The sequence below is a fragment of the Clinocottus analis genome, unplaced genomic scaffold (assembly GCF_023055335.1).
Source record: "Clinocottus analis isolate CAN_PGR_092001 unplaced genomic scaffold, fCliAna1.0.p SCAF_2, whole genome shotgun sequence".
Taxonomy (NCBI): domain Eukaryota; kingdom Metazoa; phylum Chordata; class Actinopteri; order Perciformes; family Cottidae; genus Clinocottus; species Clinocottus analis.
Window position 1 is genome coordinate 7,250,751 of NW_027175931.1, and position 16,188 is coordinate 7,266,938.

General features: G+C 42.5%; 1 protein-coding gene across 2 annotated transcripts; it reads right to left on the reverse strand.

Moving 5' to 3' along the window:
* Positions 1-5,348: 5,348 nt before the first annotated feature.
* Positions 5,349-15,491, reverse strand: slitrk3a (SLIT and NTRK-like family, member 3a). Of its 2 annotated transcripts, none has more exons than XM_068584738.1 (3): positions 15,059-15,491; positions 14,324-14,411; positions 5,349-11,344 (listed from the first exon to the last, which is right to left on the reverse strand). In XM_068584738.1, exon 3 carries the CDS (start codon positions 11,284-11,286, stop codon positions 8,572-8,574), a length of 2,715 nt encoding a protein of 904 aa, XP_068440839.1. In that variant the 5' UTR covers positions 11,287-11,344; positions 14,324-14,411; positions 15,059-15,491; the 3' UTR covers positions 5,349-8,571. The 2 variants fall into 2 exon arrangements, with proteins under 2 accessions (XP_068440839.1, XP_068440840.1); XM_068584739.1 differs by having other exon boundaries at positions 14,579-15,491.
* Between the last annotated feature and the right edge of the window lie 697 nt (positions 15,492-16,188).

The following is a 16,188-nucleotide window of genomic DNA, read 5'->3' on the forward strand; positions in this document are numbered from 1 at the left end:
GCAGTGTTAGCTAGCTGCTATGTCTCGATTTCGCTATGTTTAGAGCTGTCAATAGGTAATAGAAATGCTCTCAAGCCCAAATAATTTGGCTTTACATCGCCCCTCTACTTAATGCGCCCTTGTGCATATCATGTACATTTTTTAACCTGACCTTCATTTTGATTTCAACTACACTGTAAAGTTGCGTGACTGCATCTTGAACTATTGCATTGAGGGAATCTGTCGACAGACAGATACCTGGCAAAGTACTCGGGACTATCTCTGTGGTTGTTCCTGCCAAAGGCTTTTTCAAGAATCATATTTTACCACGATGACTTTCAAAGGGAAAACTATACCCGCCACGAGAGTTTAAACAAGAAGAGAATAAGGTTTAAGGATGAAGGACCAATGCAGTTCTGAATTCCCTCTGAACTAAAACTGGGTCGTGAAAAAAATAGAAAGCTTCACTAAAAAATATATGCATATATGAGGACGAAAACCTGAAGAATGTCAGTTGAAATTCCAAGCAATAATCTGGACAGTATTGTATACTGTAACGTAATCTTACCAATGCGGCCCAGTTAATTGCACCTTCGTCCTCTTTGTCTTATACCGTATGTCCTTAATCACTCCTCCCTGCTCCTTTCTCCTCAGTTGCTTCCTCATGCTCAACCTGACCTCTCTACGTGCCGTAGCAGGGGGCTAATGGGAGTCAGCAAGCTGATCGAACAGCCAGAGCCACACACACACACACACACACACACACACACACACACACACACACACACACACACACACACACACAAAGAGAGGCACACTGTTAAAAATACAAATACATTTGCAAAAAAATAAATGTAAGTCCAAATCCCTGCGTTTTTTTTCTTCCTGTGGATGAGAAGTGTTTGTGTGTAAGCAAATGCCATCCGTATATTTTATTAATATGCATAACCATGTGTGAAAGCAAGATTTATATAGCTTAAGATACAATTTGACGTGACACCTCACTTGACTTAATAAAATCCGCTTTGTATCATGTTGACCCTGCTGAAACATGAATAATTTATTTCACTCCTTGCTATCATCTGTGCTGCACTTTCTAAGCATTGGTGTGAGTACTTCCACCTGAAAGCACAAACAAAAGAATGGAATAAACCCAGCCCTAACTTTTCCTCTTTTCTCTTTCTCTCTTTTCTCTTCTTCTGCTTCCCTCTTATTTATCCTTCCTCTCCATTCACAATTCCAATGTCACTCTAATGTCAATAAAGTGAACATGCTTTTATATCTAAATGGAAAGTTTGATCTGGTTTTCACTAAATCTCTGAATGCCAAACGTTCCTATATCTGCAACATCACTGAACCTAATGAAAGCGTTTTTTAATTATTTTGTTTTACGTAAGAAGCATTGTACTCTTTAAACAAGCAGGTGCATAAGCTACACCAGCCACCAGCAGATGGCCTTGGCCAACTAAACCATTTACAATCTGAGTAGAGCAGCTGAAAGTCAAACCACTACACACAGACACAAAAGAGCCATTGCCCTCTTTTATCTTGAGTTTAATTTTCTCTAAATACGACCTCAAAAGTAATTAAAATGTGTAAGCCTCTATGGAGAAACTGCGAAGCAATCAGTCTAATCAGTCAATATGCTTTTCCTCAAAACGGTACTTTTTTTGTCTGTCTATGTTGTTGCCAGCAACACAATGAAGAGGCGCCTTTTAACAGCAGGGACTCGATGCCTTAAAAACACACTTTAAAAAGTCTAATAGCGGAGTAACAGAATAAAGAAATTTCCTGTTGTTACAACCAGTTTTGCTTATTCTCTCAGGTCACTTGAAGATGTAATTGAGTACTCTCAAAAAGCAACACAACAGGGCAACACACAGACAGATGGACACACACGTACAGACATCATACATTCAGTACGTTCGCCTTCCTGGAGACTAGCTGCAAAAGCGGTGGAACCATGTCGGCACAAGCGAAGCACAGAGTACATGACTGAACGAAACTGGTGTCAGTGGGGTATTACTCAGCGGAGCACAACACAGAGACCAGCAGAGATAGCAGTGCACATTAGAGATACATGGATGGGATGGTGTACTGATGGAGATCAGGGCAGAATAATGGAGGGAGAAAGACAAACAAAGTGTGAAGGTAAAAGAAACAAAATGAAGAAGAAGAAAAAACATGAGACTAGGAGTCAAGGGAGGATATAGATGATTTACTTTGTGCCAATGCAAAACAAAATTATTATTAGCAAAGAAAAGAATAAACAGAAGAAGGAATAGAATGATAGGAGACAAACAAGAAGCAGGATCCTCATAGAATTCAGTACTGGCCATCCCAAAGCACAAAGTAGGGCCCACACTGCGGAACAAAGACAGATATGGTCTATTCAGAACACCAGCAAGGGACACAATGCTCCATATTTCTTCTTTTTGTAATTATGCCCATCCTCCTCCCCCCCCTTTATTAAAATGAGTGATAATGACACAAAGTGCTAATCTTTCTTTTATACAAGAGCAAGGTCTGTAGCGCACTGCTGAGCAGCACAAAATAATGCAACTTTTCCCCAAACTTGCAGTATTTTTTAGATCGGAGAGTGGGCCACGATCTCCAGGGACCCAAAATCCACGAGGCAAACAATACGAAGGCAGAGCCACACAGCGCAGACGGAGGCAGAAATAGCAGAGAATTGAGAATCTCCCTTTCTCTTTTTCACACTCACGTTAGCTCTCCCTGTGCCCACTCCCTTTTCTCTCTCTCTTTCTCCTCTCCCTCAACTCTTCTTTTCAACATACTGGGTCAGTCAAGCTCCTGCACTGCAGCACTGTCGAGTGATGTGTTGAAGCCCTTTTTTTTTTAATGATCTCAGGACCAACAAAACGTGTACTAGTTGGAGTGGTTGTCGTCTCTTTAGGGGCTTTTTCCATATTTGTAGGCTGTAATGTACCATTTGTGCCAGTTTTAATTGATTGCAGCATAATTTTAGTAACACCTAGGCTTAAGTGTGGCAAATCTGTCAAGTGACGGTCGGTCTTCTGAGGATTAACCCAGTTGACACAATCCAAGTTGTCAAATTGATGCAGTATTCAGTGCAGCAATAGCAAAAGTGGTGCCTGCATATAACTTGAAAACTGCACCCTCCTGTCTTTGCACAAGATACACACAGCACTTTATGACACCGCGAAGAAAACCAAAAGTTAGTTGAACCATCAGCATAATCACACAAAACACAAATAAGCTCTTATGCACACACACACACACACACACACACACACACACACACACACACACACACACACACACGCAAACCTTTCCCCTCGTTTCCCAACACACACAACCGTACACACAAGCACACGAAGTGGAGCGTGCCTTTCTGCATGCAGCACCTGCAGTATTCTGCAACTTCAGCACCATGGCCAGAGACAGATTGGCTTTTTCAGCACACTGGAGATAATTCCCTCTTTCCCGAACAGAGAAAGCATATCACCCCAGCTACACACATGCATGAATACATATGATGCCAAGTATAAGTGGTCGCAGCCCTCTCTCCGTGCCTTCGTAACATGCTCTCACTCTCGGTTTTGGACTCTCAGTTTGGTTAATTGGACAATTATGGATTCTTTCAGTGACAAAAGAGCACAAAGAATCCCTACTTTCGCCAAGTGGCACATCCTTCACAATCTTCTACTGACAACTCCACGTTATCGCACCCTTCCCTAAGCTGCTTGTCTGTGCTCGCCCTACTATCAATATTGCTCTCAAACTGATGTCTTTTTTCCCCACTTGTTTTATTTTTCTTGCTATTCATGCCGTGCCATTTCAAATCATGTTGACGCTAATTAAGACTCTCAACTACCCATCAACAAACACACACTGATAGAGAAGAGAAAAACAAGAGAACAGAAATGCATGGCAGCAATGTAGTTACCTCAATTCCATATATACTATGTTTGCTTGTTGGTTTATCTGTCTGTCTGACATTATCTCTGTGTCCCATTGCACAAACATATACCAGCACTGCACACACATACACGCCTATAATATGTGCACTGACAACTGACAGCAGCCCCTTTTCACTATGCAGTGCAGGCATATACCAGCAAAACAGCAACCAGGGACCCACAAATATCTTGAGCAAAAAGGGGAAAGGAGAAAAATGTCTGAAACAACATTTGTGGGGACCACCTCAAAAGTAAGCGGTAAAACAAGCAGTCACAGTTAGGCTACGGCCTCCACTTATCATGAATTATATGCACTTACAGTATATTTACTTAGCAAATGGCTAAAGTGAATTCTGAGCTGGTGAGAGAGCCGACAGAGGCTTTTCTGATAGGCTTATAGTATCTCATATCTCTAAAACGAGCTAATTTGAAACAGCTATGTCATGGTTAAGGTTTAAATCAACCAATTGATATAGAATTATGTGTCATTACATTTTTTTTTTAATAGGCATGCATTACTGGATTAGTTTCTACATTATGTTCTAATAATAATTTTATACAAAGGCCTGAAGGAAAGTGTGCAAAGCATTATTGTAATTTAACTTGGAGCAAAACTAACTCAAGACAAAAGCCTTGCAAAGCATTTACAGCACAGAGTATTTTGTCAACCCACAACACAGAATGTATCTTAATGACGTAGGTTGATGCCAAAGGTCATTAAAGTATGTTTCTTCTATTTAGATGCTATAATCAAAGGATCAAGAGTGTGCAAAAAAAGTCATGACAGACATTTTGTTTTCACAGAGTTTTCCTGATCCGACGTGAGGTCCTGGGACAGGCATGTCATGTGTACAGATTGTAAAGCCCTCCGAGGAAAATCTTGTATTTGTGATTTTGGGCTACACAAAATAAACTGAATTGATTTGAATTAATAAACAGTTGGAAGGATTCAAAATGAAGAAACATATAACTTTTACCTCTCCAAAGACAGGCGACATCGCCGAAAAGTTTCTCGTTCAACATACCTGTGTTTGAAGCTGGTTAAATTTTAAAAAGGCATGTAGGGGGGATTGAATAGATCATAATATGAACTCAGCATTAGAACAGAAAGGAAGACACAAGTGGACAAAGGAGAGGAAGCGAAAGACAATAAAAAAACAAGTTGTAGGGACGCGGACAAAGCCAAGGACAGAGAGGCGCACACTGCATTCGCTAGCTCTTGCCAACATACAAACCTCAAGAGAGATGTTGAAGGAAAGGTTAACTCCACTGTGAACATTCTAATACCACTGACTGCAAGAAGGGAAACAAGAAGGGAATGTTTACATTTGCAACACAAAAAAGAAACATTTAGCCAACCTTCAATCCTATTGGTTGCTGAAGTCTAATATTCCACCAACGGATCAAATCACTTGGAGATATTAGTGCAGGATAACAAGAGGATTTATTGGGATAAAACCACTCAGCAAGGTATACTGGGACAAAGCCCAGCACTCATTTGTGAAATATAATGGTGGGTTGGTGACAGGAGTGGAGGATAAAAAGTTACCAAGATATGGGACTATAGCAAAAGTCATCAATGATCCCAAAACTTTTTTTATTAATTCATTTGGGGGAAAGGGGTGATGATGGAGGGTTGGGCTTAACATAGTAATGCATTATGTTTTTAATCAAACTGAGTGCACACTTAAAACGCTGACCATATAGTCTAACCTCTTGGTCAGGGAAAGAAAGGCTGAACGTGTGTGTGTGTGTGTGTGTGTGTGTGTGTGTGTGTGTGTGTGTGTGTGTGTGTGTGGGTGTGGGTGTGGGTGTGTGTGTGTTTGAAGGTGCATGAGTGATGAAATAAACAGAGGAGCAGAGCAATGAGGTGGGGCAGTAGAACATAGGGGTACAGCATTGTGAAACTTTCTGCGAGTAGGAAACGGAGTCCCGACGTAATGCTACCATGCTTACAAAGGCTTTAAATGAAGATGACCTCCGCTCATTTGAGCAACAGTAAATGTCAAAGAAACTAAACAATGAATACAACACAAGGTAAAAGGTAAAATGGTTCATATAATGCAAGCTTGTAGACTGGATCCTTACTGATGATGACTGCTCTAAACTAGCTAAGGGCCTTCCCATTCAACAGGGAAGTATGTGGTTTGCTACATGTCTTTCATTTAGTGAAAGTTGACACACATGATAAACTATAATTGCAACTGAGGATCATCACTGGTAAACCTGTTGAAATCAAAGCAAGTGGCACGTTATGCCCATTTTAAAACAAAACAGAAATGCACCCTATTTTCCATATATATTCACAAATGTATAGACATCAAGATTGCATCATATTTTTTCCCAAATAGAAATTCCACTTCAAAAAGAGAAAAAGGAAAAGCACTATGATCATGTGAACTGTAATACCACATTTACTCCCCAGCTGCTTCTTCAACCTTGTTTTTTTGTCTACATGTACTATTTGGTCCCAAGAATGATTCTGGCTTGGATATATGGAAATATTAAATATCAAAAATCACAGCAAGAAAGTTAAGCAATATTCGCTGTAAGACTATTAAGGGTTAATTTACCATTAGGGATTTCAGTGCAAAGAAAAATAAAGGAAAATAAATCAAGAATACAACAATTGATGGTCAGTTCTTTCAAGGTTTTTTTTTTCCTGACCTGTGTGAGCTATTTTATTTCGCCATGTTCAAGTCAATTGGTTGCAATTAAGCAAGAAAAAAGAAGGGTCAAGAAAGGATGAAACGGATGAAACTGTGCTGGAATGGATAAACTTATCTAATGCCACTTGTAGTTCTTGTTACGTATAGATCTTTAAAAAAATAATTGATACGTAATATTAGATGTATGTATGATCTCTTAAAATAAACATTTTGTGCATTACATTATAATTGCGTCCAATCGACTAAACGCCCAATGAATCTGAAAGTCTTTTTGTCGCCCTCCAGTGGAATAAATCCACATTGCTACTATGGAAGGAGTCAGAAATTAGATGTGCAAATTCAAAGAGCGACACCCAATCATGTTTTCATTCGCCCTCTCAATTACTGCTTATTGGCCTTGATCAGCAATACCCGTTAAGATAATTAAAATTGCAGCGCACCGCACTGATTTGGTATATCCAGTCAAATCATCAACTTCAAAACCAGCTGAATTCACTTGACTTGTTCTTTTACCTTCATTACATCCAACCAGGACAATTAATATAGTGGCAAATAAAGATAGATCACTAGCATATCCAGAAGGTAAGGATCATCGGACAAACTACCAAAAAACAGAAGAAGGTGATCATATTTTGCAGAAAATAACACAAAAAAAACAGTGTTTACCATTTTTGGTTGACCCTTTATCTATGAATTGAATTAATCTGGCATTAATCCAAAACTATAACGTTGTTGATCTCTGTTTGAATGTTATTGCCCTCTACAACATTCCTGTTTAGCACTCTATTGGTCCAGTAGCTATTATCTCATCTGCAGCAGCATTACCTCATGATGGTCGGCCACAGTGCCTACATGCCATTAACAAGACACCAAATACACAGCCTGTCAATAGTGCTCCACACACAGGGTCCCGTGGCATCAACCCGTTCATCAGTTGATTGAAGAGTTTGTTTTTATTAAAAGGCTATACCAGACGCATATTCACTATACATTGATTTAACATTACCTTTACAATTAAATTCTTCACTGAAATTACAGAATAAATATATGCACATTTTTCTTCAAATCTTTGTGAGAGAGAAAACATTAAAAGTGCCTCCTACAAAGCCGTTAGTGGGTGACAATGGGAATCCAGAAGCAATGGAAGGGGTGTCAACAAAGTGCGTGGAAATATCCAGAAAACCTTGAGCGTTGTCTTATAATAATATTCACAAATGTTTTACCATCCGTGCGTCGGCGCATCCTTTTTTACGAGAAGCACCCTGATATAGACAGAAGTCCTCATTAATAGTAATAACCATATTAATAAGATATAAAAATTAAATAGAACACTGAACTGTAAATGTGTTGCAGTATCTCTGTTCATAATGTGATGTGAAAGTCTGAGTAAATCCCCTCGCTTCCTGCACTGAAGCGAGTGCATGCAGCAAACTGCAGTTCATTTTAATATATGTATTTTTTTTCTCTCTTTCGATCCTTTACTACAAACTTCATGTGCACGGCCTCCGGGTGTTTGTTCATCCTAGTCAGGGGTTAAAGAGTACAGAAAGAAACCCCAAAAGTCAGGGAGACGTCCAGCTCCCGTGCTTCTTGCGCATAACTCCATGAAAAGGGGGTATAGTGACGGATGTATTTTAGGATGTTTTGTATGTTTTATTCCCCGGTGCCCCTCTCATTCCTCTTTTGCTCTTTCTTGGGCATATAGAATTATTTATATATTATAAAAATAACGGCTGTTGACATTGCTGGCTACTCTGAAAAAAAGGCACTTCATTGAAATATCTGAGAATGGCCTCTCCTCCAAAGTGATTTTGAGGGGAAACTTTGTTGTAACTGTAATAGAATATTTTATTTTATATCATGCTGCTATCTCAAGTTTGTTTTTGTTATATTGGTTTGGAGGGATTTTTGTTTTCAGGGTGGCAAAGTGAATGTGTTGATTTTGTGTTTTGTTTTTTTCTCTCCATTGGTTAGAGATGTTAAAACCGGTACGATTTTTCCAAGACTTCGAGGTAATCCGGCTTGGTTTGAAGTTTGGCCCTTAACTCGAGGTAATCGCTTTGGGACGGGTCAGGGTAGCAGCCTTTCCCCGCTGTGAAAAGCAATGTGTCCTTCAGCCGTGCATCCTGCTGCAAATCCGGGTACTGCATGCCTGGTGGGTGCGCATGCGCCACATGCATGTCCTTTAGTTTGGGTACTGTCCCATACAAACAGTCTACAAAGCCCACTGTTGGTGTGGGCCTCTGACTGTCAATAACTGTAGGGCAGAGCCCTCCGTTCTCATGGAATCCTGCCATGTCAGCCGTTGAGTGGTTAACTGTGACGATAGTGTTGAGTTGAGAGTTGGAGACGGCCAGGGTCCACTCTCTCTCTTTCTCTAATAAGGTTCTGTAGTTACTGTTGCTACTGCTGCCATTGTCTTTCTTCTCTGAAAACTGTACTCTGTCTTCCTCTGCTATCTCCCCCTCTCGCGGCTTATATATGGGGTTGTTACACATCTGCGTCACCGGGTGGGGAATGTAATCATAAACGTGACCATGGCCATGTGTGTGACCGGTGTGAGTGTGTGTGTGCATACTAGCTGTCGGTTTCTCTGGTGTGCTAGTGTTACCAGCACTGCTCTGCCTTGGTGGGTCCTCAAAAATCCGGCATTGCATTTGGATCCCCGTCAGATCTACCTCGGAACGTTTCCGGAAAGGAAGGTTCTTCCTCCGCCGAAGAACAAAGGCGAAAAGCCCGGCAGCAACAAACACAGCAGAGATGAAAAGAATGAGTAGACTGAGAATGAGGACAGACAGTGGGACAGCCCCTCTCCCACCTGCTTCCCCCATGTCAGAGCTCCCTGTGATGAGGTCATCCCCACCAGGCAGGGCCGGGGAGGGGCCTGAAGTATACTTGAGCTCAGGGCAGATGAGCTCAACCTCCACTGAACGTAAGTCTTTCCCAAACGCAAATTCAGGTGTCTTGCAGATGACGTCTCCAACCACAATGACGGAGGAGAGCTTTTCCAGCCACTGCTTGAGGGGGATGATATCACAGGAGCAGTCCCAGGGGTTCTGATGGAAATCAATCTGGACAATGGAGGTCAGATGCTCCAGAATGCCACGCACAGGCATGGAAAGGAAGTAGTTGTTTCGGAGGTTGAGGCGTGCAAGGTTGGTGCCAGCAAAAGCGTCATTGGGAAGGGAGCGTAACAGGTTGTCATTGAGGAAAACCAGCTGGAGGTTTGGCATTAGGGAGAAGGAGTTAGGTTGTATCTCACGTATGACGTTGTACTCAAAGTATAGATAACTTAACATCTGAAGCCCTCGAAACATCCCAGGGGTGAGTCTCTCAATGTCATTCCCATTCAGATATAGACTTTTCAAGTTTGGCAGGTTGATAAAGGCGCCTTCTTGGACATAAGATATCCGATTATTCCCTAAATGCAGTAAATCCAAACTTGAGAAGTTCCAGAAATCAGATCGGTATATTTTCTGTATTAAATTCCCACTAAGATACAATTTCTTGGCATTGAGGGGCCGTGGGAGGAGCTCAGAGATGTTGTGAAAGCCTTTTTCTTTACAGTTCACTGTTAACCCCAGATCATTGATGTGAAGGTTGCAAGTACATCCAGCTGGACAAATTATTGGGATGGGAGGCCTTGTTTGGTAGCCAGCAACAGGGGCCTGGTTGATGCCTGGGTACATGCTACGAGGGGTTGGAGGGTTCTTTGTAGGCCGAGGTCGTTTGGTGGGCTTGTCAACTCGTTCCTTGTATTCCACAGAAGAGGCTGTGTTGTGAAAAGACGAGAGCATGGAGGAAGGTTTAGTAGGCCAAGTGTTCTCATTGCTGAATGGGATCCGGGGAATTCCCAGCTTGGCCTCAATCTCTGAATCTGAGAGCAGCGGACAGAGCTCACTGCGTTTGATTTCCCGTAAGTCTTTCCCATGTAAGTGGAATGGGTAGTCACATGTGATCTCACCTACCAAAGCTGTATAAGGAATTCTCTCCAGCCAAGTTTTCAACTGGACAATCTCACACACACAGTTCCAGGGGTTCTCCTCCAGCTGGATTTCCATTAAGCTCCTTCCAACGTACTCCAGCATGCCCTTATACGGCAATGTCTTTAGTCTGTTCCCTCTCAAATCCAGATGTGTAAGTGACACAGATCGGAAAAGATAATTTGGGAGCACGGGGATGAGATTGTCATTTAGTATGAGCACTCTCAATTTGTGAAGATGCCTGAATGCACCACTTTCAATCCGTTTGATTACATTGTAGTCCGCCTGGAGATACTCTAAACTCTCCAACCCCAGAAAAGTGTCATTCCGGAAAACTTCTAGTTTGTTTTCGTGTAAGAACAGACGTTTAAGTATTCCTAAGCCATTGAACGCTCCCGCGTGTATATCTTGCAAGGCGTTATTACCCAGGTTAATGGATATGGCATTGTTGAGATGGAGGAAGCTGTTAAAGTAAAGCTTCCTCATGGAGTTTCTCTGCAGGTTTAGCTTGAACGGCCTGCTCCATATCTGAGAGATCTGGCTGACATTTGTAAATCCTTTACTGTCACAGTGGACATGGAAGATGCCCTCTTTGACCTCGCAGTAGCAGGGCTCGAAACAAGGCTCGTCGATCTCCTCTGAGTCCTCTAGTAGTGGCATCGGGGTGGTCCATCCTAAGGCTATGGTGCTCAGCAAGGTAACCCACAGCATCCTCGCTGACACCAAAGGGAGGAAGTCTTGGCTCCAGGGACAGAGCCACTTCACAGCACTGCAACAAAGAACAGAGGAAGAGAATGGATGTGAGGGAGAGGGTGGGGGAAGACACCGAGAAGTAGCAGATGTAGGAGAGAAATAGAGGAAGGGTGCATTAGTTTTAATGGAATGGAATACAGCTTTGAAATGAAAACCAGTGGATAATTCAATGGCATTGGAGACCATACTTTCGATGTGTCAATAGCTGGGTATTTCAAACATATCCAAATCCAACACTATTGGATAGGTAATATCCAGCAACACAAACAAATCTCTCCATCCGGACATTAACGACAGTTTATTAGAGGAATTGTAATTTATTATACAGCAGACATGCGGGTAAGGTCGCAATAAATCACCTCAGTGATGCTTATCATGGTGAATAAACGAAGGCAACAGCAGGTGGATAAGGTTAGCGGTGAGGAGAGACACTGTCCGCCTGCTGTATTTATTACATAACAAGGAGCTTCAGTCTCTCTTTCGGTAAATGAGAGCATATCACAGGAAGTGGACGAGAATGGAATAGGTATCAGCTCGGTGACCATTAGTGGGACGAGGAGAGGATTGTCAAGGGACTCGCCGAACATCAATCTCATTATAATGAATCTCAACATATGTATATGTTCCGGTCTATAGCTTATAGAAATCTGATATTAAAAAAAGAAAATGTCACTAACGCTATGGTACATATAGGGTCTGAACTTGATCAGTTTATCGATGTTTAAAAAAAAAAAGAAAAAGAAGAAGAAGAAAAAAAAAGGTCCAACAACTCTAATGCATGCACAGTTGCATAGGAGTAGCCAGTGCCAGCCCTAATCTGATTTTCCACCCCGGACGCCAAATCTAAATTTGTACCACATCGTTAGCTTTTACCTTGCTGTTGAACGGGTGTTTGGCCAGCGTATTACTTGTGCAAGTGTGGTTGATGCCGTGCTGGTTTGCATTCAAGGGAACACAACTACACTCTTTGCAACAACATAAACACGTGCAAGCACCGGAGCCGGACACCACTTTTCAAAAGAACATGGCCCAGACTCATTCCCAGGTTTTCAATTACTGCTGTTCTGTCACAGCGCCCGGGATCTGATAATGACGCCCAAGGCACCCTTAAGCATATCCGAGACGCACCGGGATTCCAATTAAAACTCCAATGTGGATCCATCCCCAGCAATGCAGATGATCAGAGCAACACCAGCATCCATTCACTTCATCCAATTCTACCTATTAAGCTTTTAGCGTTCATCAAATAAGCTCATTATTATTTGTTATCATTATTATAATTAATATTATTGTTTGTTATTATTAAGGCCTCATCATCTCTTTGAATGGGTTTTTATAGATCCATGACAACAATTACTTATTTGGGTATCTACAGTTCAGAGTATTTCCTATTATATAATTATAAAATGCAATACAGAAAATGTATACAACAGTTTTATAATAAAGCACAGGAACCGGAAGATGGTAAAAGACATTTTTGCTTTGATAAAAAAAATCTCATGACCTGTTAACTGTAACATTTATACAGTCAAACGGATGTTGGTGTAGTGAGAGGTAACCCACTAACTTGTAATTTGTTCTGCAGCAAAAAGTTCATGAACATAACAGCCTTGGATATGCTAAGAACGTTTTTTATTCGTGATCCAAAAACATACAAGCAAATTGTTTTATTATACCAGCATATGATATAATATATGCTGAAATATAACTCAAGTTCGTAATTTGGTATTACTTTCTAAGGAATATGGAACCCAGGGTTTGCATAGTGCATTTTGTTTGATGGTGAGCTATAAAAAATATATTATCTATTTGTAATTTTTTGTTATTGCTTTTATCCTCCTTGACTATAATAGTTCTGTAGAAAACGACTGGCCATCAACAGCTGTGTGTGCATGTAGCATAATATGTTTTAATCAATTATTAGTAGAATATAAACAAAGAAAATCTGCTCAATGTGCACACATTTTGCCCCCTTCGGTGGCCACCTCAGGACATTCCGTTGCTACCCCTGGGCCACCTCAGTTATAAATGCTTAGAACCGCCACTGACACAACGGAGACTCCTCTCCCTCAGCGCATACGTGGGTTAAATTATCCATGCATGCGTTCAAAAGAGTGGCGGAAAATGTTGATTTATCATTACAACTAATCCTGCCACAATTTGCCAAACATACAACCAAATGAACTTCTTCTGGGTTTTTTCCCAAATGTTGCCATCGCAGGATTAGTGGAGCAACGGTTTAAGTGAAGAGCGCAGTGGGCGAAGCTGCTGTTATGACAATCTCACGAGGCTATGATTTAGTATCCAGCCCGACTAGAAACACGTATTAACATACAGGAAGAGAGAATGAATGGAAATAATAATAATATTAATAATAATACAAATGATTATAATAAGAATACAATAAAAAAAAGGGGGCTGGAAGAAGAGTCCGTTCAGTATCTCTATGGTGTTTTAAGTTGGATAAAGTCACACACGTACAAAGTACCCCCTATAGTCCCTGAATATATTTTCTGTAGGCTGTGATTTTTTTTTTTTTTTTACATGCACGCACACGCACAGTCCGTTCAAAAGAGGGTGCTGGCAATCCAGAGGAGATTTGCTCGATGAGACCGTCTGCCGGAGCAGAGCCTCTGTCCGTGGTGCTGAAAGCAACAACAAAAAAAAGCCCAGCGACAGGAAAAGAAGGGGGATAAAAAGGACGAAGAAAAAATATATATATATTGTAATCCCCCAAAAAAGACGCGACGGTAAAATGCGCCAATGAGGAAAAAAAGAAAGATCCTTGCGCACGATCTCCTCACTGTGAAAACCATTGTTTTCAATGCCCTCTCCGCACGTAATCCTCCAGAATTTATTGATTCCGCTTCCATGACAGAGATCAAAAAGCGCAGATGCAATGTCAAAAAAAAAGTAATAACGGCAATAAAAGCAATTAAAGCAATGTGGCCATATTATATTCCCTTGGGTGTATCAATTCAGGTGCTATACCTACTTAGTTTCGTGGGATTCCAACTTCACATATCCTCCAGCGATGGGTTCGGTTAGAGCCCGGTGCGTCCCGCTCACCGTCCGATGCCGGGCTGTGAGGAAGAGCACAAGAAACGGGGGGGTGACCGAGCCGTTAGAGGAATCAGAGAGGGGAGATTGGAAAGAGAGAGTGGGGCATTGAGATTGAGGAGGGAGAGAGGAAGAGATATGCATGCGAATGAGCCACGGATTCCCAAACCGAGCTGTTGGCTATACTTACATAAATTAAAAGTGTTGCTCGCCCGTGACTGGCAATGCCAATGCGACCTATTTATCTCGAATTCATATCAAACTAAGTTATTGAGAAACGCGGACATCTGACGAGCTCCAGTTTATCCAAACCGGTCAAGGATCTCGCGCTCGTCCACCGAAATTCACCCCAAAATAACATCGCCGCCAACACAGCGGAGAGAGCAGAGCGCTTGTTGAAATACATGCCAAGCATAATGCAGTTGTGCCTTCCGTCGTGACATTGGCAGGAAAAACGGCGAATAAAGAACAAACGGCTATTGATCAGTCAAATAGGTCCCTGCGATCCGTTATCCTTAGCGTACGGAGAGGGCTTGCTTTTTGGAGTCCATGGCAATGCAGAGACACCAAGAGGCACATGAGCACACACATACACACACACACACACATATGCAAGCGATGTCCCCCGTTAGTACACTCATGGACATACACACACAGCTTAAGCACTCACCTTAGTTTCGTACTGCAATTGGACAGCATCGGGAAAAAAAGACCACTAGTGTGAATCTTGTTAGATCTCTCTCTCTCTCTCTCTCTCTCTCTCTCTCTCTCTCTCTCTCTCTCTCTCTCTCTCTCTCTCTCTCTCTCTCTCTCTCTCTCTCTCTCTCTTGCGCGTTCTCTTTCTTTCCCTCTCTCTCTCTCTCTCTCTCTCTCTCTCTCTCTCTCTCTCTCTCTCTCTCTCTCTCTCTCTCTCTCTCTCTCTCTCTCAGAGGCAAAAGAGAGGATTGAAGACGTGAGAGGAATGCAATCTCTCCCACTCTCGTTCTCGGGTGACTCTGACTCTCTACCCTTCTTTCTCGTCTTTTTTTCTTTCTTTTTTTTTCTAAACAGTTTGCTTAAAATGCAAGACCTCGACTTGTGCCCGTCCACTTCCTTTTCCTCCCCTCTCCTCCTCCCCCTCCCCTCTCCTCCTCCTCCTTCTCCTCCTCCTCCCCCTCCTCCTCTTCCTCCTCCTCCTCCTTCTTCTTCTCCCCCGCCGCCGTCGCCGCCCCCCGGGCGAGCACTCAACAACAGAGTAGCCGGGTGAGAGTGCTCTCCTCTCGGTTTCAGGACCGCGGCTCTGTCCGGTGCAGCAGCAGTAAGAGTCTGTGGATCATATCGACGGCTGGGTCAGCTGCTGCATTTTTGTAATTTTTTCTCTCTTTTTTTTGCTTTCCTCGGGTCCGTTTCCCTGTCGTGCGTCAGAGGAGCGAGAGGGACCGAGCTGGGTGGAGGGTGGGAGGGGGAGCAAAGGGGTGAGAGACGCAGTGGAGAGAGATCTGGTGGTGAGAGAGAAAGGCGGAGGGGAGGAAAAGAGTGATGGGGACGGTTGCGCTATAGTTCTGGATGCTGTCGAGAGGAGGAGAGGAAGCAGAGTGAAGTGAGGAGCGAGTGAGGAGCGCTCCGGCTTTCACGTGTGTACGTGTGTGTGTGCGTGTGTGTGTGCGTGTGTGCGTGCGTGTGCGTGTGTGTGCGTGCGCGTGTATTTGCGTGTGTGTGTAGGGGTGCGTGCGGTCGGTCGGTGAGACTGCGAGACCTGTGGATGACAAGAAGGACGCGCGAGACTCCCTCAACATGCTCTTATTGTTTATTATTATTGAG

What these genes read in the sequence shown, in the direction of transcription:
- slitrk3a (XM_068584738.1), bottom strand. Translation starts at nt 11,286, where the DNA reads ATGCTGTGGGTTACCTTGCTGAGCACCATAGCCTTAGGATGGACCACC.